The 20713-nt window shown below is 34.4% G+C and overlaps 1 protein-coding gene across 1 annotated transcript; it reads right to left on the bottom strand.

Annotated features, from left to right (window-relative positions):
- Positions 1-13730: 13730 nt before the first annotated feature.
- LOC142170153 (uncharacterized) lies at positions 13731-14399 on the bottom strand. Its single transcript, XM_075231982.1, has one exon. The coding sequence runs from the start codon at positions 14397-14399 to the stop codon at positions 13731-13733; it is 669 nt and encodes a 222-aa protein (XP_075088083.1).
- Between the last annotated feature and the right edge of the window lie 6314 nt (positions 14400-20713).

Here is a 20713-nt window from a genome sequence, read left to right as displayed (position 1 = left end):
GCTCCTCTTCCTTTCTATATTGTTTTTTTTTACACAAAACAAATAATGTAAGTGTGATTTGCTGACGCCATTTGTGTTCGCTGAAACACTGGGGGGTTTGAAGTACTTCTACACCAGTGTGTAATCCGTTTTATCCTGGGAGGAAATAATCCACAACCTCGGGTACTAGGAGAGAATTAAGTTCCTTAAGGAAGCACTATGAATTCAGTGGGCTCGGATTAAATTCTGTTTCTTCTACATTCTATTTATACGTTATTTTTTTTCCTTCTCCAAAATTATTTATCAAATACAGTATCTTAAAAAGCTTAAGGAACTTAAATATTTTCTGTATTTGTGTTACACTCACTGTTTTGGAGACTAAAACCTTTATGATTTTCTACTCCCGTTTTGGAGATTAAAGCCTTCGTGGTTTTCTACTCCATTTGTTTAACTTTAACATATATTTTGTTTTGGTTTACTATCTATTATTCGGAGATTAAAATCCTAGCAATTTTCTACTCCATTGGAGATTAAAATCTACGTGATTTTCTACTCCAGTTTTATTCGGTTTGAAGATATAAAAACTTCGTCGTTTATTAAACGTTTGTTTGTATCATTCTTTTACAGAAATGACGAATGTGAACGAAAATCAAACTGTTCTTATGGTGACTGCCAATGCATCGACAAGCCGAACAATATCGGCATTGACACCGACACTGGCAGAAAAACCCAAAAAATTTTCCGGGATTGATTTCAAGCGGTGGCAGCAGAAGATGTTCTTCTACTTGACGACTTTAAGTCTACAGAATTTCATTAAGGAAGATGTTCCTGTTCTGCCCGATGAAACTCCAGACAATGAACGCTTTCTCGTGACTAAGGCGTGGAAGCATTCTGACTTTTTGTGCAAGAATTACATTCTTAGCGGACTGGAGAATGATCTGTATAACGTCTATAGTAATGTGGAGACGTCAAAAGAATTGTGGATTGCGCTTGAAAGAAAATACAAAACTGAAGATGCCGGGTTAAAGAAATTCATTGCCGCTAAATTTTTGGACTACAAAATGGTAGATAGCAAGTCTGTTATTACCCCTAAGTCCAGGAACTGCATGTGATTATTCTCGATGTCTTTGCTGAAGGTATAAGTCGAATTAATACCGATGTTGAAAGTATTAATTATATTATTATTACTAACAGAATGTTCATTGAAGGTATTGTCATCATGAAGGATTCCAAGTTGCAACGATGATTGAGAAGTTGCCTCCTTTGTGGAAGGACTTCAAAAATTACATGAAACACAAACACAAGGAGATGTCGCTTGAAGATCTCATTGTTCGGTTGAGAATCGAAGAAGACAACAAAGTTGCTGAAAAGAAAGATCGTGGAAACTCAATAATAATGGGAGCAAACATTGTTGAGGATGCTCCTCAAAATAATAGAAAGAGGAAGAAGACTTCTGGACTGAAAAGCAACCCAAGCAAGAAGGGGTTCAAAGGAAATTTCTACAACTGTGGAAAACTGGACACAAATCTGCAGATTGTCGTGCTCTAAGAAAAGACAAGAAGAAGTGTCAAGCAAACATGATTAAAAAGCATGAGGATATTGACAACTTGTGTGCTATGCTTTCTGAATGCAACCTGGTGGAAAATCCTAAAGAATGGTGGGTTGATTCTGGAGAAGCTCGCCATGTTTGTGTTGTTAGAGAAGCATTTGCTACTTATGCTCCCATTGGACCCGAAGAGACGCTTTATATGGGAAATTCTGCAACAACCAAGATTGAAGGATGTGGCAAGATATTTCTGAAAATGTCTTCTAGCAAGGTGATGACTTTGAACAACGTCCTTCATGTTTCTGAGATTAGGAAAAACTTAGTCTCTATTGCACTTCTCATTAAGAACGGGTTTAAGTGCATTTTTGTCTCTGCTAAGGTTGTAATAAGTCAGAATGAGATGCTTGTAGGAAAAGGTTACCTCACCGATGGCCTTTTCAAACTGAATATAATGGTCGTTGAGAATAATAAAATTTCAGCTTCTTCTTACTTACTTGAGTCAAATGATTTATGGCATATATGTTTGGGACATGTCAATTATAAAACCTTGCGAAAAATGATTAATTTGGAAGTATTTCCTAAGTTTAAATGCAACAAATCAAAATGTCAAATATGTGTGCACTATAAGTATGTTAAACATCCTTATAACTCAGTTGAAAGGAATTCAAATCCTTTAGACTTAATTCACACAGATATTTGCGACATGAAGTCATTACCATCTTGCGGTGGAAAGAAATATTTCATAACTTTTATTGACGACATTACTCGATATTGCTATGTTTACTTATTTAATAGTAAAGATGAAGCAATAGATGCATTCAAGCAATACAAAAATTTCAAGCAATACAAAAATGAAGTTGAAACACAACTTAACAAGAAAATCAAAATAATAAGAAGTGATATGGGTGGTAAATATGATTATCCTTTTGAAGAAATATGTTTAGAATATAGAATTATTCATCAAACAACGGCCCCTTACACGCCCCAATTCAATAAAATTACGGAAAGAAAGAATCGTTCCTTAAAGGAGATGATGAATGCATTGTTGATAAGTTCTGGTTTGCCACAGAACTTGTGGGGGGAAGTCATCCTTATGGCTAACCGAATACTAAATCGAGTACCCCATAGCAAAATACAATCTATTCCATATGAAAAATGAAAAAGGAAGGAAACCCAACTTGAATTATTTTAAAGTGTGGGGGTGTTTGGCAAAAGTGCAAGTTCATAAACCCAAATGGGTAAAAATAGGACAAAAAATTGTTGATTGTGTTTTCATAGGATATGCGACCAATAGTAAAGCATATCGACTTCTGGTTCATAAAGCAGAAAATCCCGACATTCATAATAATATGGTGATAGAATCAGATAATGTTGATTCTTCAAAAATATATATTCGTATAAAAAAATGTGAATCGATTGGTGAAGGATCTAAATGACCTCGGGAAGAAACAAAAGAAAGTACGTTTAATCAGGAGGATCCAAGACGTAGTAAACTTCAAAGAACGTCTACTTCATTTGGACCGGATTTTGTGTCTTTCTTATTGGAAAATGAGCCTCGAACATTTAAAGAAGCTATGTCTTCTTCGGAATTATTATTTTGGAAAGAGGCAATCAATAGTGAAATAGAATCCATATTGAACAACCATACATGAGAATTAGTTGATCTTCCTCCTGAAAATAAACTGTTGGGTTTGAAATGGATTTTTAAGAGGAAAATAAAAGATGATGACACTATAGATAAATATAAGACAAAACTTATAGTCAAAGGGTGTAGACAACGAGAAGGTCTTGACTATTTTGATAGATACTCTCTAATTATAAGAATTACGTCCATATGAACGGTAGTAGCATTAGTTGTAGTTTATGATCTTGAAATTCATCAAATGAACGTTAAGACTACCTTCTTAGATAGAGATTTGGAGGAAGAAATTTACATGGAATAAACGGAAGGGTTTGTGGTTCCAAGTAAAAAAAAAGAAGGTATGTAGACTTGTTAAGTCTCTTTACGGACTAAAACAAGCACTCAAACAATGACATGCGAAATTTGACCGAACAATGTTGTCAAATGGTTTTAAGATAAATGAATGTGATAAATGTGTGTACATTAAAAAATATTCCAAATGACATAGTCATTGTTTGCTTATATGTAGATAATATGTTGATAATGAGTAATGACATTGCCAACATAAATGCGACTAAGCGTATGCTAACTAGCAAGTTTGTATGAAAGACTTGGGAGTTGCTGATTTAATTCTGGATATTAAGATCTATAAGACTCCTCAAGGTCTGGCTTTGTCACAATCTCATTATATTAAGACAGTACTTGAAAAATTCAAGTACTTAGATTTTAAAGTTACAAAGATTTCAATTGACGCGAATCTTGGACTAGCAAAAAACAAAGGCCAAAGCATATCACAATTGGATTATGCTCGTGTGTTGGGATGTTTAATGTATATCATGAATTATACATGATCAGATATATCTTGTGCTATAAGTAAATTGTGCCGGTACACAAGTAATCCAAGTCAATCTCATTGGATGGCAATGAAACGAGTTTTGGAATATTTAAAACATACCCAGGACTTTGCTTTACATTACAGTAATTATCCTGTGGTAATTGAGGGATACTGTGATGCAAATTGGATCACCGGTTCAACTGATTCTAAGTCCACAAGTGGATATGTATTCACTATTGTGGGAGGAGCTATATCTTGGAAGTTGCCCAAACAATCTTTTATTGCCCACTCTACAATAGAGGCTGAGTTTATAGCTTTAGATAAAGCCGGTGAAGAAGCTAAATGGCTCCGGAATTTCTTGGAAGACATTCCATTTTGGCCTAAACCGTTGGCACCAATATGCATATATTGCGATAGTCAAGCGGCAATTGGAACGGCTGGGAGCGTTATGTATAACGGTAAATCTCGTCATACACAATGAAGGCATAAAACCGTTAGGCAATTACTCTCTAGAGGAATTATCACGATTGACTATGTAAAGTCAAGCGATAATGTATTGGATCCACTTACGAAAGGCCTAACTAGAGAGGTAGTTGAGAAATCATCGAGGGGAATGTGACTATGGTCGAGGACAAGTCATTATGGCGGTAACTCTACCTAGAAGATTGGAGATCCCAAGATCTAGGTTCAAGGAGATTAAACAAAGTCATTAATGACGGTTTAACATTGTCAACAATAGTTTTGATCCATTCTTGTGATGAGACAATGTTCAGTACCAAGGATAAAACATTAAGGTTTCTTAATGGTTTCTAAATTTGATACAGGGTATATCAAATAGTGTATCTACGGGATGACACGTTTAGGAATCACCTATGTAAGTGTGAAGTGTTAGCCGCATCAAGGAGAATTTTGTAAGGTCAGTTCTCTACGGACTTATGAAACCAAGCGATGTTCATGGCTGAAACAAACACAACAATGAGAACCAAAGACGGTTAAGGGTTGGTTGTATGGCTTATGGTTGTCTAGGTATACACCAAAGTTCGACGGTTCAAAGATATCAAATCTACCAATTGATTGAGTATATCTGACGTAAGTGCACTACAGAAAGTTCAAAGGGAAACCTACTTATCCAGATGCAATTAATCCTTTCTTGCAAATCACATAGTTTTCATGCATATTTTCGTGATATAGCCATTCCCAATTCATGTGAGGGATTGTTGGGGTTTTTAAGCTTATTTTAGCTTAAAAGAGGGTGAATGAGAAATGGAGGGGAAATGAAATATTTGAGTTTCCCTCCTTAACAAAGGGACATTGTCCCATATTGGAGGAGGAAAAGACTTTTGATGGGTATATATACAATTGCTCTTCTTCTAGCTCCTAAAGAGTTAAAAAAAAAGGTAAGTCTCGCGCCATCGTCGTTGCTCAGCTCGACTTCAGCTTCGGCTTTGGCTTTGGTCAAATGATTGATTGATTAGTTTTTTGGACCAAATTTGTGTGTTAATATTAAAGATTAACGTAATATTATTTAATCCAAATTATCCTTTTTTGTAACGGAAAATTAATTTTCCCGTTTTATGTTGCGTAAATAGTCATTTACGTTATGACAATTTTACGTGAAGAGTCATGACAGACCTTCTGAAGAGTTGCACCTCTTCGTTTAAACTCAAGATGTTGGCTATAAATAGAACATTTTTCCCTAGATTTTCCATACGAAATTTCTGAGTTCTCCTCTTCCTTTTTGCATTGTTTTTTTTACACAAAACAAATAATGTAAGTGTGATTTGCTGCCGCCATTTGTGTTCGCTGAAACACTGGGGTTTGAAGTGCTGCTACACCAGTGTGTAATCCGTTCTATCCTGGGAGGAAATAATCCACAACCTCGGGTACTGGGAGGGGATTAAGTTCCTTAAGGAAACACTATAAATTCAGTGGACTCGGATTAAATTTGTATATTCTATATTCTGTTTATACATTATTGTTTAACTAGAAAATAGGAATTTCGGTCAAAGGTTAATTCTAAAAGAACTCGGGTTACTGATAATCAAATAAGGAAACAATAAAAAAGAAAAATTGAATTGAAATGTAACTGAGTAAGCAAAAGAAAGCAAAGTAAATCAGTGTATTCCAATAATAATTCGTGTCCCTTTACAAATGTTATTTCTCTCCTTTTATAGCTATTTCTAAGTACTACATTTCTTTCTTCACATAATAGAGCCATAATGAGCAATTAATGTCATTAATGTAACGTTATAATTAGCAATCATAACTATTTCGTGAACATTCCATAACGTTTTCCGTCATTGATGCTCATTAATTACAGATAATACGTATCTGTACTTTTTGCTAACCAGGTTCATTCTTCCGTTATCTCTTCAAGTTACCAAGAGATATGAGTAACCGTCCCTTCTTATTTTCTGGTATTCTTGTCCGTACCTGTTAAGGTTCACAGCTCTTTGAATATTCTCTGCCAGTTGTCATACTTTTATTAATCCACGTGTCTTGACATGTCAGCACATTAACTTGATTTCCCCCAATACAGTTATATTTTTTCCTTCTCCAGAATATCAAATACAGTATCTTAACATGGTTTATGCTGCTCTCGTGGCCCATCACATGCCTCACCAAATATTGAAACCTCCTGTGGTATACTGCATGACCTAAAAGGGAATTGGAAAAGCACGTGCATGGGTCGGAAAAGGAAATATAAAGTAGAAGTTTGGGCTCAAACATTTCCATACAGAGAAAATGTAATTGAAAAACGTTGATGACATCGTCAAGCCTGCACCCTTATCTCCAAACAGAAGAAGAATTGCCAATTAAGCCGCAAAATGAAAATCTGAAGGAAGGAATTCAATTCCTGCACTCAATTTCCTTTCCAAGAAAAGTGATACTTTGTGAAAATGAGAGCGGTTGGAACCAAACAATTGGCATCATACTTTTTTGACTGTTTGATTGCCCAATTTGGCAGTGAAACAATCCCCTTCCCAACTTGTTGCGATGAAAATCATGTGAAAAAGAGACCAAAAAAGAAAAAGTTGGACCACTTCTGATTGCTGATTGCTTTAGTAATGTGATATTGTAATAGTGATATTTCTTTTTTGTCATATTTTTTTCTTTCCTCTGAAACCCCCCTGCAAGTCCCGATGAGAAAGGAAGGGTAAGGAAAGTGGAAATAAATCTTGAAAATATATTATATTAAGTATCGAATGAAATATATGAATATAAAAATACAAACAAGAAATAAAAAATAGGAATCTAGGAATAGAAGATAAGGTGATGCAACAATGATAATGCAAAGTGTAAACTTTTATGTTTCAAAAGAAACCCCCATCCAACAACAAATTCTGCCTATTTTGGCTTCTTTTTATCCAATCGAACCGTTTCTTGCAGAGAACATGTCTCTTTATTTTTTGATTAAATATAATATCTTATTCTATCCAATTTAAATGCATGGAGAGTAGAAAATGATAACAAAAGAAAGAGGTGCTCGGCTGGTCTGTTGAGGGTAGTAGAGATGTTGTTATGATTTAAAGTTTATAATTCTGAACTTACTATTAAACCTATAGCAGTTATTGTGCTCGCAATTAAATATTTATACGTATTTAATGAATTTTTTAATACAAATATAAAATTTAATCAAAAGCTATAGAATCGTGCAAATTCGAAACTAATATTATGGCTCCGCCCTTACAGGGTGGGCCCCCTCCGTCCCGATGTAGCGGTGGCACTTATGATCATCAATTTAAACACTGCTTTGAAAACAGGCCTTAAGGTTTCTTGCATTTGAGGATTGGTGTTGCAGTTGCAGTTGCAGAAGAAGGTAGCAGGCAATACACTCCAAAAAAACACACATGTTTCTTTTCTATTTTATCTTTCTCTTGTTGCTTCCCTTTCATATTCCCCTTCTCACAGCTACCTCTGCAAAAGTACAACTGTCACCTTGATGATCCAAGTAAATATATATTTAAAAAAATCTTTCAGCATCTTCTAGGTTATTCTAGCCTTCCCATTTCAATTAAGAATAATATAAATTTTTATTTAATTTCTATATACGGACGGTGAAACAAATTTTTGCACTGGCGGTATATTTTAACTTGTTGTGTAGATAATCGGTCTTATTTTCAAGTTGTTAATTCATCTTTTATGAATGATTACTTATTATTTCTTACCTAATAGTGTAATAATTTTTTTACATTATCAGTATATAAAAATTAAAGTTTATAGAATTAAACATGTAACTTGGGATATCAACAACTATTATTTTGATCTTAGCCTGATATGAACTCCTCCATGAGAAAGTAACCAGAATTGAAGGAAGTTAGAATATTCGGATTTAAAATATAATGTTTATACACACACACAAAAAAAAAAAACATTAGCATATAAAAATAATACTACCGCCATATCAACCTGAAGATCTTGGTTGCAATTTTTCCAAAATAATAAATAAGACGTAAAAAAAAATTGAACGGAATCTAGGGTTTATTATATTAGTAAATTTATAGCGTTGGATATCGATCCATGCAGTTTATAACGTGCATGAGGAGTTCTTGGCAGACCTTTGTAACTGTTTGGTAATTGGTTTTAAATGCTCTGAGTATTTAGCTCTTGCAATATATATACACATATAATTGCTTATTGTTGGTTGAGACTTGAGAAAGAACTAAATATAGACATCATGTCCTTTATTATCAGCATTTGTCGTTTCTGGTACGTCTCCTTCTTACATTATAAAAACACATTCACTTCGTATCTGCCCGTTAAAATAGTAGCCATCAACATCTACATGTCTTAATTTGAGGTGATAAAGAAGTAGACTATAAATTAGGTGAAATCGTTTTCTTTATTAATAAAATTTCTATTACTCGGAGAAAGAGGACGGTCAAACCGAGCATACCTATTGTATGGAAAACTCTCATCGATATTACTAGACTATAAATTAGTATAGTCTTATCTTATCAATGATATTGTAATATAATTCGGAGCAAAAACAATAGATTGTTTACCTTAAATTCGCAGTGAATATTGTTATTGTTGCTACCAAAAAAATCCGCCCCAAGTTTCCTTTGATTTCACTAGGAAATCAAGGTTAAAGTTCACAAACTAAATGTCTTGTAGTGATGATGTAATCTAGAAAGTCAGGATTGCTTTTCCTTCTTGCTGGTTTTTCCTTTTTGTTTTCTGCGTAATGTCTCTCGTGCTCTTTCTTTTGAAGCAGAAGACTTCCCTTTTTATTAGGAGAGGTTGAGCAGTTATCAGATAATTGTTCCCTCTCCTTTTCAAAAAGGATTTGAACAGTTATAATTGTTCCTCCTTCTATAAGGATAAAGTTGAAAAGTTATAACACAATTGCTCATCCTTTATTTAAAAAACCAGATAATCCTTTATTTACGAGTCGGGTAAGATTGGATCGGGTCATTTCACATGGGCGACTCACGATCCCAAAAACTTACATCTCCCACTTCGCACAGATGGACAAGATCCAAGCCAATATTACATCAACTAGACACACAATTCATACGACAAATAGTTCGTTTGACCTATGAGCATCAAGGCTTGCCTTCAAAGTTTTATAAGCCCTATATAGGAATTAAATCACGTATGGAAAGAATTCACTTTTAATATGAGGATATCAGTACTCACAATACCACAGACTTCACTACTTCAGTAGTTACTTATTCGATCCCTCATCTTTTTTAAGAGGTGAACTCGAGTTCAAGTTTAACTTTATATACACAATTACACTCGACATCTATATGGTCTGTGTAATAGTAGGCTTGTATACACAAGTCAGATTATTTTAATTTAATCGTCTTCCCTTTCTACTCGAATCTATCTGTTCCAAATCAACTGCTTCCCTAGACATGCACTGCACTGCTGAATCATTCATGGCTTTTAGTGACATGCTAAAGTAGCAACATTGATTGAAATTTCAAGAACAATAATAGGTCAAAGGGTATTCCAATGAAAAGTTAATTTTAACTTTTTAGGGTCTCACACAATGAAGAAGTAGGGAACCATTCTTTCATTAACCCATTGGTCGCTTAACACACGTGGTATGAAACACGTGCTACGATGTTCTCACCTTATCCTGGTGCACGTGTCTCATTTCTTTTAATTATCCAACATCATACAGACCTTGGTCTAGACACCTCTTGATGTCTAACCCGAGTTTCTCTCTTTAGTGATCCTCAAACCCATTTTCTTAGAGAGACTCTTGTCTGGTTTATAAAATAACTCATAGCATGAGAGTGAAAATTATCTCTTCACGTTCTCTGACGTAAGAAGTGATTGCTCATGTGAGAGAGTCAATCTCTCGACTTGTCCGACACATTTTATTTCTAAAATATTATCACATACATATGAGACATAAATTCAATAGTCTTACTTTGATGAGAATATCATAACAACAAAGTTGTTTTATAATACATAAATATCATCATTTCCTACGCAAACCTAGAGCCTTAACATATTTTTCAAACAGGTCTCTAGATATGGCATTTGTAAAAGGATCAGCTATCATTTCGCAAGTAGGAATGTATTGTAAATTCACTTCTCCACTTGCTACTATGTCTCTCACAAAGTTATATTTGATATCAATGTGTTTGATTTTACTGTGATTCTTAGGATCCTTTGTATATGCGATGACCACTTGACTGTCCCAATATAAAGTCTTGGGACCCTTAGAATCCTTTGCAATATTCAAATGCTCAAAGAATCTCTTTAACCAAACAACTTTTTTTTTATTGTAGATGCACAAGCTACGAATTTAGATTCCATAATTGAAAGAGCTGTGCAAGTTTGTTTCTTACTTTTCCATGAAATAGCACCACAATTAAGTAAGAAAGCATAACCGGAGGTTGATTTTCTATCATTCCATCATCAGCCCTATCAGCATCTGTGTAACCTCTCTAGAGTAAATCAGATCCACTATAGCATAGTGAATCATCTATAGTTCCCTTTAGATATCGAAATATTCTCTTCACTGCATTCCAATGATCTCTTTCGGGATTAGATTGATACCTTCTTACCAGACCCACAACATAACAAATGTTTGGACGAGTACACATCATAGCGTACATCAGACTCCCGATAGCACTAGAATATGGAACTTGAGACATGTCTTCCTTTTCTTTTTCAGTCTTTGAACACATTTCAAGGCTTAAAGTTTTACCTCTTGCTATTGGAGTATCCATAGGCTTGCAACTATTCATTCGAAAGCGTTCCAAAAATTTCTTTATGTATGTTTCTTGAGATAGACTCAAAAACTTTTTTGGAACGATCTCTTTGAATTTTAACACCTATATATAGTCTGTTTCACTCATATTTTTCATGTCAAATGACTTTGAAAGCCATGACTTAACAATTTTTACATACTCTAAATATCATCCACGTAAAGAGAAAGAATTACAAACTTTCCATTGGACTTTTTCACATAGATGCAATGGTCTTCCTCGATCATGGTGAAATCAAATGAAATCACTTCCTTATGAAATCTCAGGTACCACTGCCTTGAAGATTGCTTTAGGCCATAAAATGATCTTTTCAATTTACAAACTTTCTTTTCTTGGCCTTTAACAACAAAACTTACAGGTTGTTCCATGTAGATTTTCTCGTTTAGTTCTCTATTGAAAAAAGCGGTCTTCACATCCATTTGGTGTAATTCTAGATCTAAACGTGCAACAATAGCCAAAAGTAATCGTATAGAGGTAAACTTCACAACTAGTGAAAAAATTTCCTCATAATCTATTCCAGCTTCTTGAGTAAAACCTTTTGCCACCAATCGTGCTTTGTGTCTTTCTATTGACCCATACGATTTTTGTTTAGCTTTAAGAATCCATTTATTTCCAATAGCTCTACGTCCCCGAGGAAGGTCAACTAGATCCCCAGACTTTGTTGGTTTTCATGGACTCTAATTCTTCTTTCATAGCTTTTATCCATTCATCCTTTTTAGGGCTTGATAAAGCCTTAGTCACAGAATTAGGTTCATCCAATTCTGTCGGAGATACCACAAAAACATAATCCTCAATCTCATAAGATCGTTTAGGTACACCTTTTCTTGTACTCTTACGTAATTGAAGTTTAGATTCCTCTATAGTATTTTGGGATTCAAAACTCCCACTTGGACCATGAACCATTTCTTGATCCATTGATCTATCAAGTATGTCTGACGACATTATCTGATCTTCTGAATTCAACATTTCGTAGAGAAGCTCACCTTCATTTATTTCACCCCTTTTTGGGAATATCATTTTCCAAAAATCTGACATCTCATGATACAATTTCAGTAATACTTCCATCCTCCAATTCATCAATGAACACATACCCATTGGAGCGTTCTGAGTATCTAATAAAGATACATTTCTTTCCTTTTGGACTTTGTTTACCAAACTCACCAAAACGATCTTTAATATATGCAGCACAATTCCAAGGTCATAGATCAATTAGGTTTATTTTATGACCAGTCTAAAGTTCATAAGGAGTGGAAGATACTGATTTAGAAGGCACTTTATTCAATATGTAGGTTGCAGTCAATAATGCATCTCCCCAGAAAGAGATAGACAAATTTGCCTGTGCCATAATTGATCTTGTCATGTCCAATAATATTCTATTCTTTTTTTCAGTTACACCATTTTGTTGAGGTGTATAAAGAGTAGTTAATAGTCTGATAATGTTTACAGTATATAGTTCTTCAAATTGTTTTGACAAATATTCACATCCTTTATCTAATTGATCTTCAACTTCATTCATATATCTTTTAAAGAGCATTCAAGTGTTTCAGATTTATGAGAAATCAAATAGACATAACCAAAGCGCGTGAAATCATCAGTAAATATAATGAAGTATGCAGCACCAGACCTTGCCCTCACATTCATTGGACCACAAATATCAGAATGGATTAATTGAAGTGGGAATTCAGCTCTTTTAGCCTTCCCAAATGGTTTACGCATAATCTTTCCAACAAGACAATTTTCACAAGTTGGCATATCAATTTTTGAGAAAGAACCTAAATGCCCTTCATTTGCCAACCTATTCATTTGATCTTGCCATATGTGACCTAATCTTGCATGTCATGTAATAACATCTATATCATTGTTACTTGAATAACATGCCATTACACAATGATTAACATAATAGTCATAAGTTGAAGGATTACAATCTAAAAACGATCATAACAAAGTCTAAAACCATATAAAACATTATCTAGAGATATTCTTACATCATTTCTACTAAAAAACAAATCGAAACTAACATCCAATAAAACAGAGATAGATACTAAATTTCGTTGAATCTCTGGGGCATATAGGACGTCATGCAACATCAAAGATCGGCCATCACGTAAGTCTACTTTGCAAGTGCCTATTCCTTTGACTTCAAGTCTAGCACTATTTCCTGCATAAATCCACCTTGATCCAGGTGAAACTCGACGAAACTCCACAAATGCTTATCGATCTCGACAAACGTGGTCGGTGGATCCTGAGTCTATAATCTACATAAGATTCAGTTAGTAAAGAAGTGCTTGAAACATACACAACACTCAAAGATGCATTTAGGAATGATACCTTTTTCGGCTCGGTACATTCATGAGCAAAATGCCCTAGAACTTGGCAATTGTAGTACTTCATTTTGTTTTTGTCTCTCTTTTTGAAAAATCGTTTTCCCTTCTTGGAATTTGGTTTCTTCTTTTTCTCAGAGGATCCTTCTTCGGTCTCCTTACCCTTTCCTTTCTTTTTCCAATTTTTCTTGCGCTAGAAGCCTGAACACTTTGTACCACTAGATTCAACCCCAAAGGCATTAGAAGCAGCTTTAACAACATCAAGCCGCTCGTCTTCAAGTTCAACATATCGAGCAACATTAGGAAAAAATGTTATACTTTCATTGTGGGTCAAGTTAACCTTCAAATATTTCCAACTATTGGGAAGAGACCGGATCACTGCCTGAACCTGTTGCTCATCCGAGAGAATGTAACTAACACTCTTAAGTTGTGCTATCATGTTTGACATCACCCTAAGGTGTTGTTTGATGCTTTGATCATGATGCTTTTTGAAAGTGTCAAACTTGATAGTCAGCTGTCTAAGACGGGTCACAGAAGTACCCGCATATGTTCTTTGTAAGTGTACCCACATGGCATGAGCATTAGGAAATTCCTCACATTCACGAATCAGTTCATCAACCACATAACTCACAATGATTTCACGTGCAATGGAATTTGTCTTTTTCCAAGCTCTATAAACTTCGAGATTTCGTCTGTATTGAGCAGTGTTACCCTCTTCTGGTTGACTTAGAACATGGTTTATGCCTTCTAAAGCGTTCTGCTCATCTAGGACATACCATATCGTATGACTCCAGATGTCGTAATTGTCACCATTTAGTTTTTCACCTTTGTTTAAGTCAGCAATAATACTTTTTGATGCCATGTCTGTAATTAAGAGACAATCACGCTAGTTTATTTATCAATTATGCATGTGTCATACACATTCAAGCAAATTAATTCTAATGAAGGTTTCACATTTAGTATGAAATTGAAAGGATATGTAAGTATTCCAATTATCATATACGATCTAAATATTTAACCAAAATTAAAATTTTTCTTAATGTGCATTAATATGATGAAGACTATAATCACTAGGATTTTGAGTCTTGTTATTAACACCATATTCTAGAGTAACATAGAATAACAACCAATCCAAAATAGGATAAAACACAGAGATATATATTCATAATATATCAAAAATAAAATAAAGGAGTTCATAAAAAAAACACTTAACTAAATTAAGTTATCATGGAAAAGTTTTACCCATCTCGCTCCTAGACCCACAAGAACCTCCATAATGGTTCATTAGGCCCAATTTCACCATAGATTTCAATAAGTTTATTCTTTCAAAAATCTGATAAAGAATGATACAGAATGACGAAGGCATCCCTATCCTCAACACTAAGGAATTTGCTATGAATTTCATCTAATTGTATCCTAAAAAATTTGAGAAAATCAAGCAGAGAGACAAAAAGAGCCATTTTTATTTTCTTGAAATCCTCAAGAAGTCTTCTTCCTTGCCTTTTACGTGCCCTTATTTCTCTGTTCAGATTCTACTTCATCCTTGAATCATTTCTTATGACTTCAGGCTCTGAATTTGAATCAACTAGAGTTTTGATCCTCTTGCGACACATTCTTCTACTATTTCTTTTTGCTCCTCTATCAATATCACTCCCATTTGGAGCAATTTGAGCATGTTCCCGTTCAGACATATCTGAAATAGGAACAAGAAATCAGAAGTATGGTTATTACCATTTAATGCGACAACGTATGTCACAAATTTCTGGTAGAAGACAAAAAAGATCATAAAAGGATTTTTTTAAAAGTTGGAAGATTCCGTTTTTCACAAAAAAAATATTTTCGAAAAGCCCAAAATGAGTATATCATGAATATATAAGTTTTAGGCAAAATATTTAACAAGTTGTTTCTAAAACGCTGAATATAGAAGCAGTTTTTCGTCAGAAAAATAGTCAAAAATTGCTAATCTGCAAAAAATCATATCTCACTGGTTTTTAATCTGTTTTTCACATATAATATATTTTCGAAAAGCTCAAAACGAGTAGAACATGATTATAAAAGTCTTGGGACAAAATATTTAACAAGCGATGGCCAAAACGCAAAAAACCAGAAACGGTTTTCTCTGAAACTTGTCAAAAATTAGCCAACAACAAAAAATCTCAACCTAAACTTATAAAACAGTTGATTTCAAGACAATTTACATGAATAACCGGATCATTCAACCATGCTCTGATGCCAATGTAATATAATTCGGAGAAAAAATAACGGATTCTGTACCTTAAATTCGCATCGAATATTGTTGTTGTTGCTACCAAAAGAATCTGTTCCAAGTCTCCTTTAATTTCACTAGGAAATCAAGGTCAAAGTTCACAAACTAAATGTCTTTTAGTGTGATGATGTAATCTAGAAAGTTATGATTGCTTTTCCTTCTTGCCGGTTTTTCCTTTTTGTTTTCTACGTAATGTCTCTCGTGCTCTCTCTTTTGAAGCAGAAGACTTCCCCTTTTTATTAGGAGAGGTTGAGCAGTTAGGTTATAACTGTTCCCTCTCCTTTTCAAAAAGGATTTGAACAATTATAACTGTTCCCTCCTTTTAAGGATAAGATTGAATAGTTGTAACACAACTGTTCATTCTTTATTTAAAAAAACAGATAATTCTTTATTTACGGGTCAGATAAGATTGGATCGGATCGGTTCACATGGGCGACTCACGATCCCAAAAACTTACAGACATGATGCAAGAAAGTTGTTCGAGATTATTACATTTGTCTTTGATGAGTTATGTAAATCTCTCCCACATATAAACATTCCATGTGAAACCGATTCGGGTATTAATTCAATAAGAATGTTCAAGATCCATCTTAGTTTAATTAACTGTGATATATTGAATCCTTAAAAAGTAGTACTCCATTAGTTTTAATATAAGGTTATTGTTCTATTGTATGCCCCTATATGATTCTATTGGCTGTGAACGATACTGAGTTAAAACAAAATTCAGGAAACTGTTAGAAGAATAAAGAAATATATCAAATAGTAAAGAATCAGAAATATTCCGAGTCCACAATTTTCTTGTGCGTCCTTAAGGAATTTTAACCCCTCACACGTTGCCAAGGTAATGGATTAAATCCTCCCAGGATAAAACGGAATAAACCTTCCTGCAACAGTGGCAATACAAACTGCAGGATACCAACAAACTCAAAGAACGGAGCAAAATCACACTTACGAATTTGAGAGAGAGAGACTGCGAATTAGGATGCAGTATATTCAGAAAGAAAGAAGTTGTAGAGTCTTTTTCGTATCTGGAAGATGCAGCCTTGCCTCATAATTTATAGGCAAATATCAGAAGAGGTGTCTGGAAATGTGCCTTTTCAGAAAATACGCGGCCAGAGAGCTTCTCTGAATCTGACTGCCGCGATTCTACCGCGGTCGCGGCAGAACCGCGGCCAGTGAGGCCTTCTGAACCTGACTGCCGATCTTATCGATCATTTTCCAAATCCGAAGCCGAAGCCGAAGCCGAAGCCGAAGCCGAAGCCGAAGCCGAAGCCGAAGCCGAGCCGAGCGAGCGACGACGACGGCGCGATGGTTCATTCTCTTCAACTCCTTTTAAGAGCTTTAAGAAGTGAATCTATATATAAGCACATAAATGTGATTGTCCCTCACCAATGAGGGACAAAGTGCAAGACAAAAGTTCACTTCTTCAAATTTTCATTTTCCCTCCATTTCCAATTCACACTTCTTCTCTTTTAAAGCCCAATGGCTTAAAGTCCAACATTGGCATAACTATGTATGCACAACGTCTTTGTTTCTTTCCATTATATTCCCAAGGGTTAATAGATAAAAAGAATGTGAAAACTAAGGATAAAGCTGTCTTGAATTATTCGGTTTACCTCCCTCACTCTCGTTGACTATTAAACTATGTATCAATTAGTTAATTAAGTTCAAGAATAAGTGACAAGTAAGGCTTGCTCAGTTGGTAAAAGCATATCCACCCACGATCGTTAGGTCATGGGTTCGAGTTACGCTAGAGGGAAAGTATGGACTAGATGTTAGAAACTGCACAACTAAAGATTTCAAACTAGCGCTATTATCTCATTTTAATTTATATTGACTAGATGATCTTTGTAATCCAAATTTTTATAGCTAGCTAGGTATACAGTACCATAACCAGATTCTCCTAAAAATTTCTGATTTTTGGTAAGGGGTAACTCTAGTGGAGAGTAATCTAGAGGGTAGGTACTTCACTCACGATACATACTATATGATTATTAGTTTAAAATATTTTAATTTATTGATATAAACTTTTGTCTGATTAAGAAAATAAAACTAGAACAAAAGAAGTGAGCTATAAGAAAAGATCGTACAACTTGGGTGGTAGAATTATTTTTGTTGGTTTCCCACATGGTATTCAATATCGGCATTGAGGCCCTAACTAGTCCGAATTGTACCGCATAAGACCATTAACAAGGGAAGCACTCCTATAATTTTTTTTTATTTTCGGTGCTCAATTCGAGACCTCTTATTAAAAAGTGGATGAATCTTATTCATCCCACAATAACCTTTGGGGAAGATAGTAGCAAAGAGAAAATAAGTGAGGGGAATTTCTGGCCTCTACAATAAGAAGAAAAAAAAAGACGACTCGGTGTACGAAACATCTCGTATTTATGTAGAATCCGGAAAAGGATCATTTCCCAAGAAAATGTGATATAAGCATTGTATCTTGATTCAAGCAGAATGATTTCACGACTCAAATTCATAACTAATATTCCTTCCGGTTCACAATAAGTGACCAGTTTCCTTTTAGCACGCCCATTAAGAAAATGTTAAATCCTATACAAAAATACCTAGTATGACTAAACTACCTTTGTTAAATAGGGAAAATTTCACATAAGAACAACTTGACTCCCTACATTTCAATTTTATAGCCCATATTTCAATTTACAACTAACTAACCCAAAAATAATAGGCTAATACTCAACATTCAACTCCAATAGATTCTCGTAATTACTATTTAATTTTTAAAAAATATTACTCAAGCATTTAAGTTAATTTTTGAATCAGTAATTGTGACTCAAATATTCGTTCAACAAACCAAATCCATTTGGGTGGTAAAAATTATATTTTTAACAAGCTTAATTATGCGGGTTTAAATTTCGAATTTGATTTTGTGAGAAATTTTAGAGTGGGTGTTATTTACACTTGTTAGAAATAGTATAAGGAGGTTGTATATAAAATTTGAAGTCATTTAATAGAGATTTGGACTGGTTTTGAATGGAAATCGTGAAAGAAGTTCGTCTACAGACGCTTGTATAAAGGTGTATAAAAGTGTATAAAGGTGTATAAGATTTGTTTATACACTCATATACACTATTATACGCGATTATACATAATTATACAAAAAACTGACTTCGTCTTCTACCTTGTGTCTTTTCTGAAATTTAACTCAAATCTTGGTCAAATCTACTCCAAATCACTTTCAAATTTAAATTTTGAATACCTTTTGATATTTTCAATCAATTGGAACAACACCCAATCCAAACAACTAACAAACTCAAAAAATCCTACTTTCGAAAGCAAAGCTTGAATGGCCTTTAATGGTGGACTTCTACTCTTTAATTTTCTGACATTGCAAACAGGGGGAGAAACAGAAAATACACGGCCCGTTGAAGCATATGTAAGATGTGAGAAGAAGAGAGAGTGGTTGTGAGAACACATATTTAACTCTATAGCTTTTAGAAGCAATAGTTGTAAGAATGCAGATTTTGAATTTGTTAATGCTTTCAAAATATGTACAATATGGGCTAGGTAGGGTAAAATTTTAAAACATGGGACATTTTTTGTTATGGCGTGAAGTCATGTGTATTTTCTTGTAATTCTTTCTATTAAATATTGGTCACATAGTTATAGTGAGGAGTGAGAAAACTTTTTAGGAATATGCACATAAGGGTAAAAGAGTAAAAATAAATTGAATTTTTCCTTGATTACCTAACTGGACACTTATTTTAAACCAAAATAAAAAAGTAAACTGATCACTTATTGTGAACCGGGGAGTAAGTTATACGGAGATAACCGTAAAAGAAAGTGATTTTTTTTTTTGAGTTAACTAATAACAGGAGAATTAAACAGTAGTCGAAAGGAAGAGAAGCAGTTCACCACAGGTAAGTTCGTTAGCTTAAAAACAGCACATGAAACAGTAGTTACTGCAGGAGCTGATCCACCTCGAAATGCGTTCCTCTTAAACCTTTAAGCTGTAAGTTGCAGTCTATCATTATACCTCCAGTAATAATACAACCACCTCTCATCGTTCATCCCAACTTGATGCTTTACTAGGTGTATGGTAAAGTTTCAATTCATTATTTAAATTTTATTGATTCAAATTTTAAAATTTATATTAAACCCATTGCACTTAAATTGTAAGTTTTAACATTTAATATTCTTGAAAATTTTATAATTTCACACATTTATCTGTGTTTGTATTGAAAAAGGAAGGACCTTCTCACGAAGGATTATCGCTAAAAATGTACCCAATGATTATAATGAAAACTGAAGAATATTTGGGACAAGCAAAGTTTTAAACTTTTATAATTCCAAATACATCTACAAAATCAAGTTACGTTGTTTTAATAAATCAATACAACCGGAGGCATAGCTACAGCCTATTAGTTGGTGGAAGCTCCATGGAAGCACAAAGGAGTGGTGGCATTTTCCTATCACAGGCAGCTGGCAAAGCCGTGTTTGATCGTCGCGTACATGCTCCGTTACAAAAGAGACCTTGATGTCTTCGCCCTAAGCGCATGCCAGGAAACTCATTCCTAAGGGTGATTAATTAACTAACTATCCTTCTTCGAAAAATTATATTATGTATATAAATAAAATATTAATTTTAGAGGTATATAATAAATATTAGATATTCTTTAATGAAATTTGTTTTTTACTTCTTTCAAATTTGACTTGTGAAAATTCTTGGTTTCGCCACCGGATACGTACGACTTATACAATTATCTCCGTAGTAAGGTAGAAATTTCACTCACCGCCGACACACCGGCCACCGGCGATCGAGTTGACTCATTTAAGTGCGGGGTGAGCGTGAGACCTCTGACTTCTGTCATGTGTGTGTGGGGTTTTAGCTAAGGCTTCTTTATAACAAAAACAAAGTGAAACTTGAGAGAGCAAAGTTTAGATTT

This window comes from Nicotiana tabacum, chromosome 16 (genome assembly GCF_000715075.1).
Source record: "Nicotiana tabacum cultivar K326 chromosome 16, ASM71507v2, whole genome shotgun sequence".
Classification (NCBI taxonomy): domain Eukaryota; kingdom Viridiplantae; phylum Streptophyta; class Magnoliopsida; order Solanales; family Solanaceae; genus Nicotiana; species Nicotiana tabacum.
This window is presented reverse-complemented; position numbering and strand designations above follow the sequence as displayed.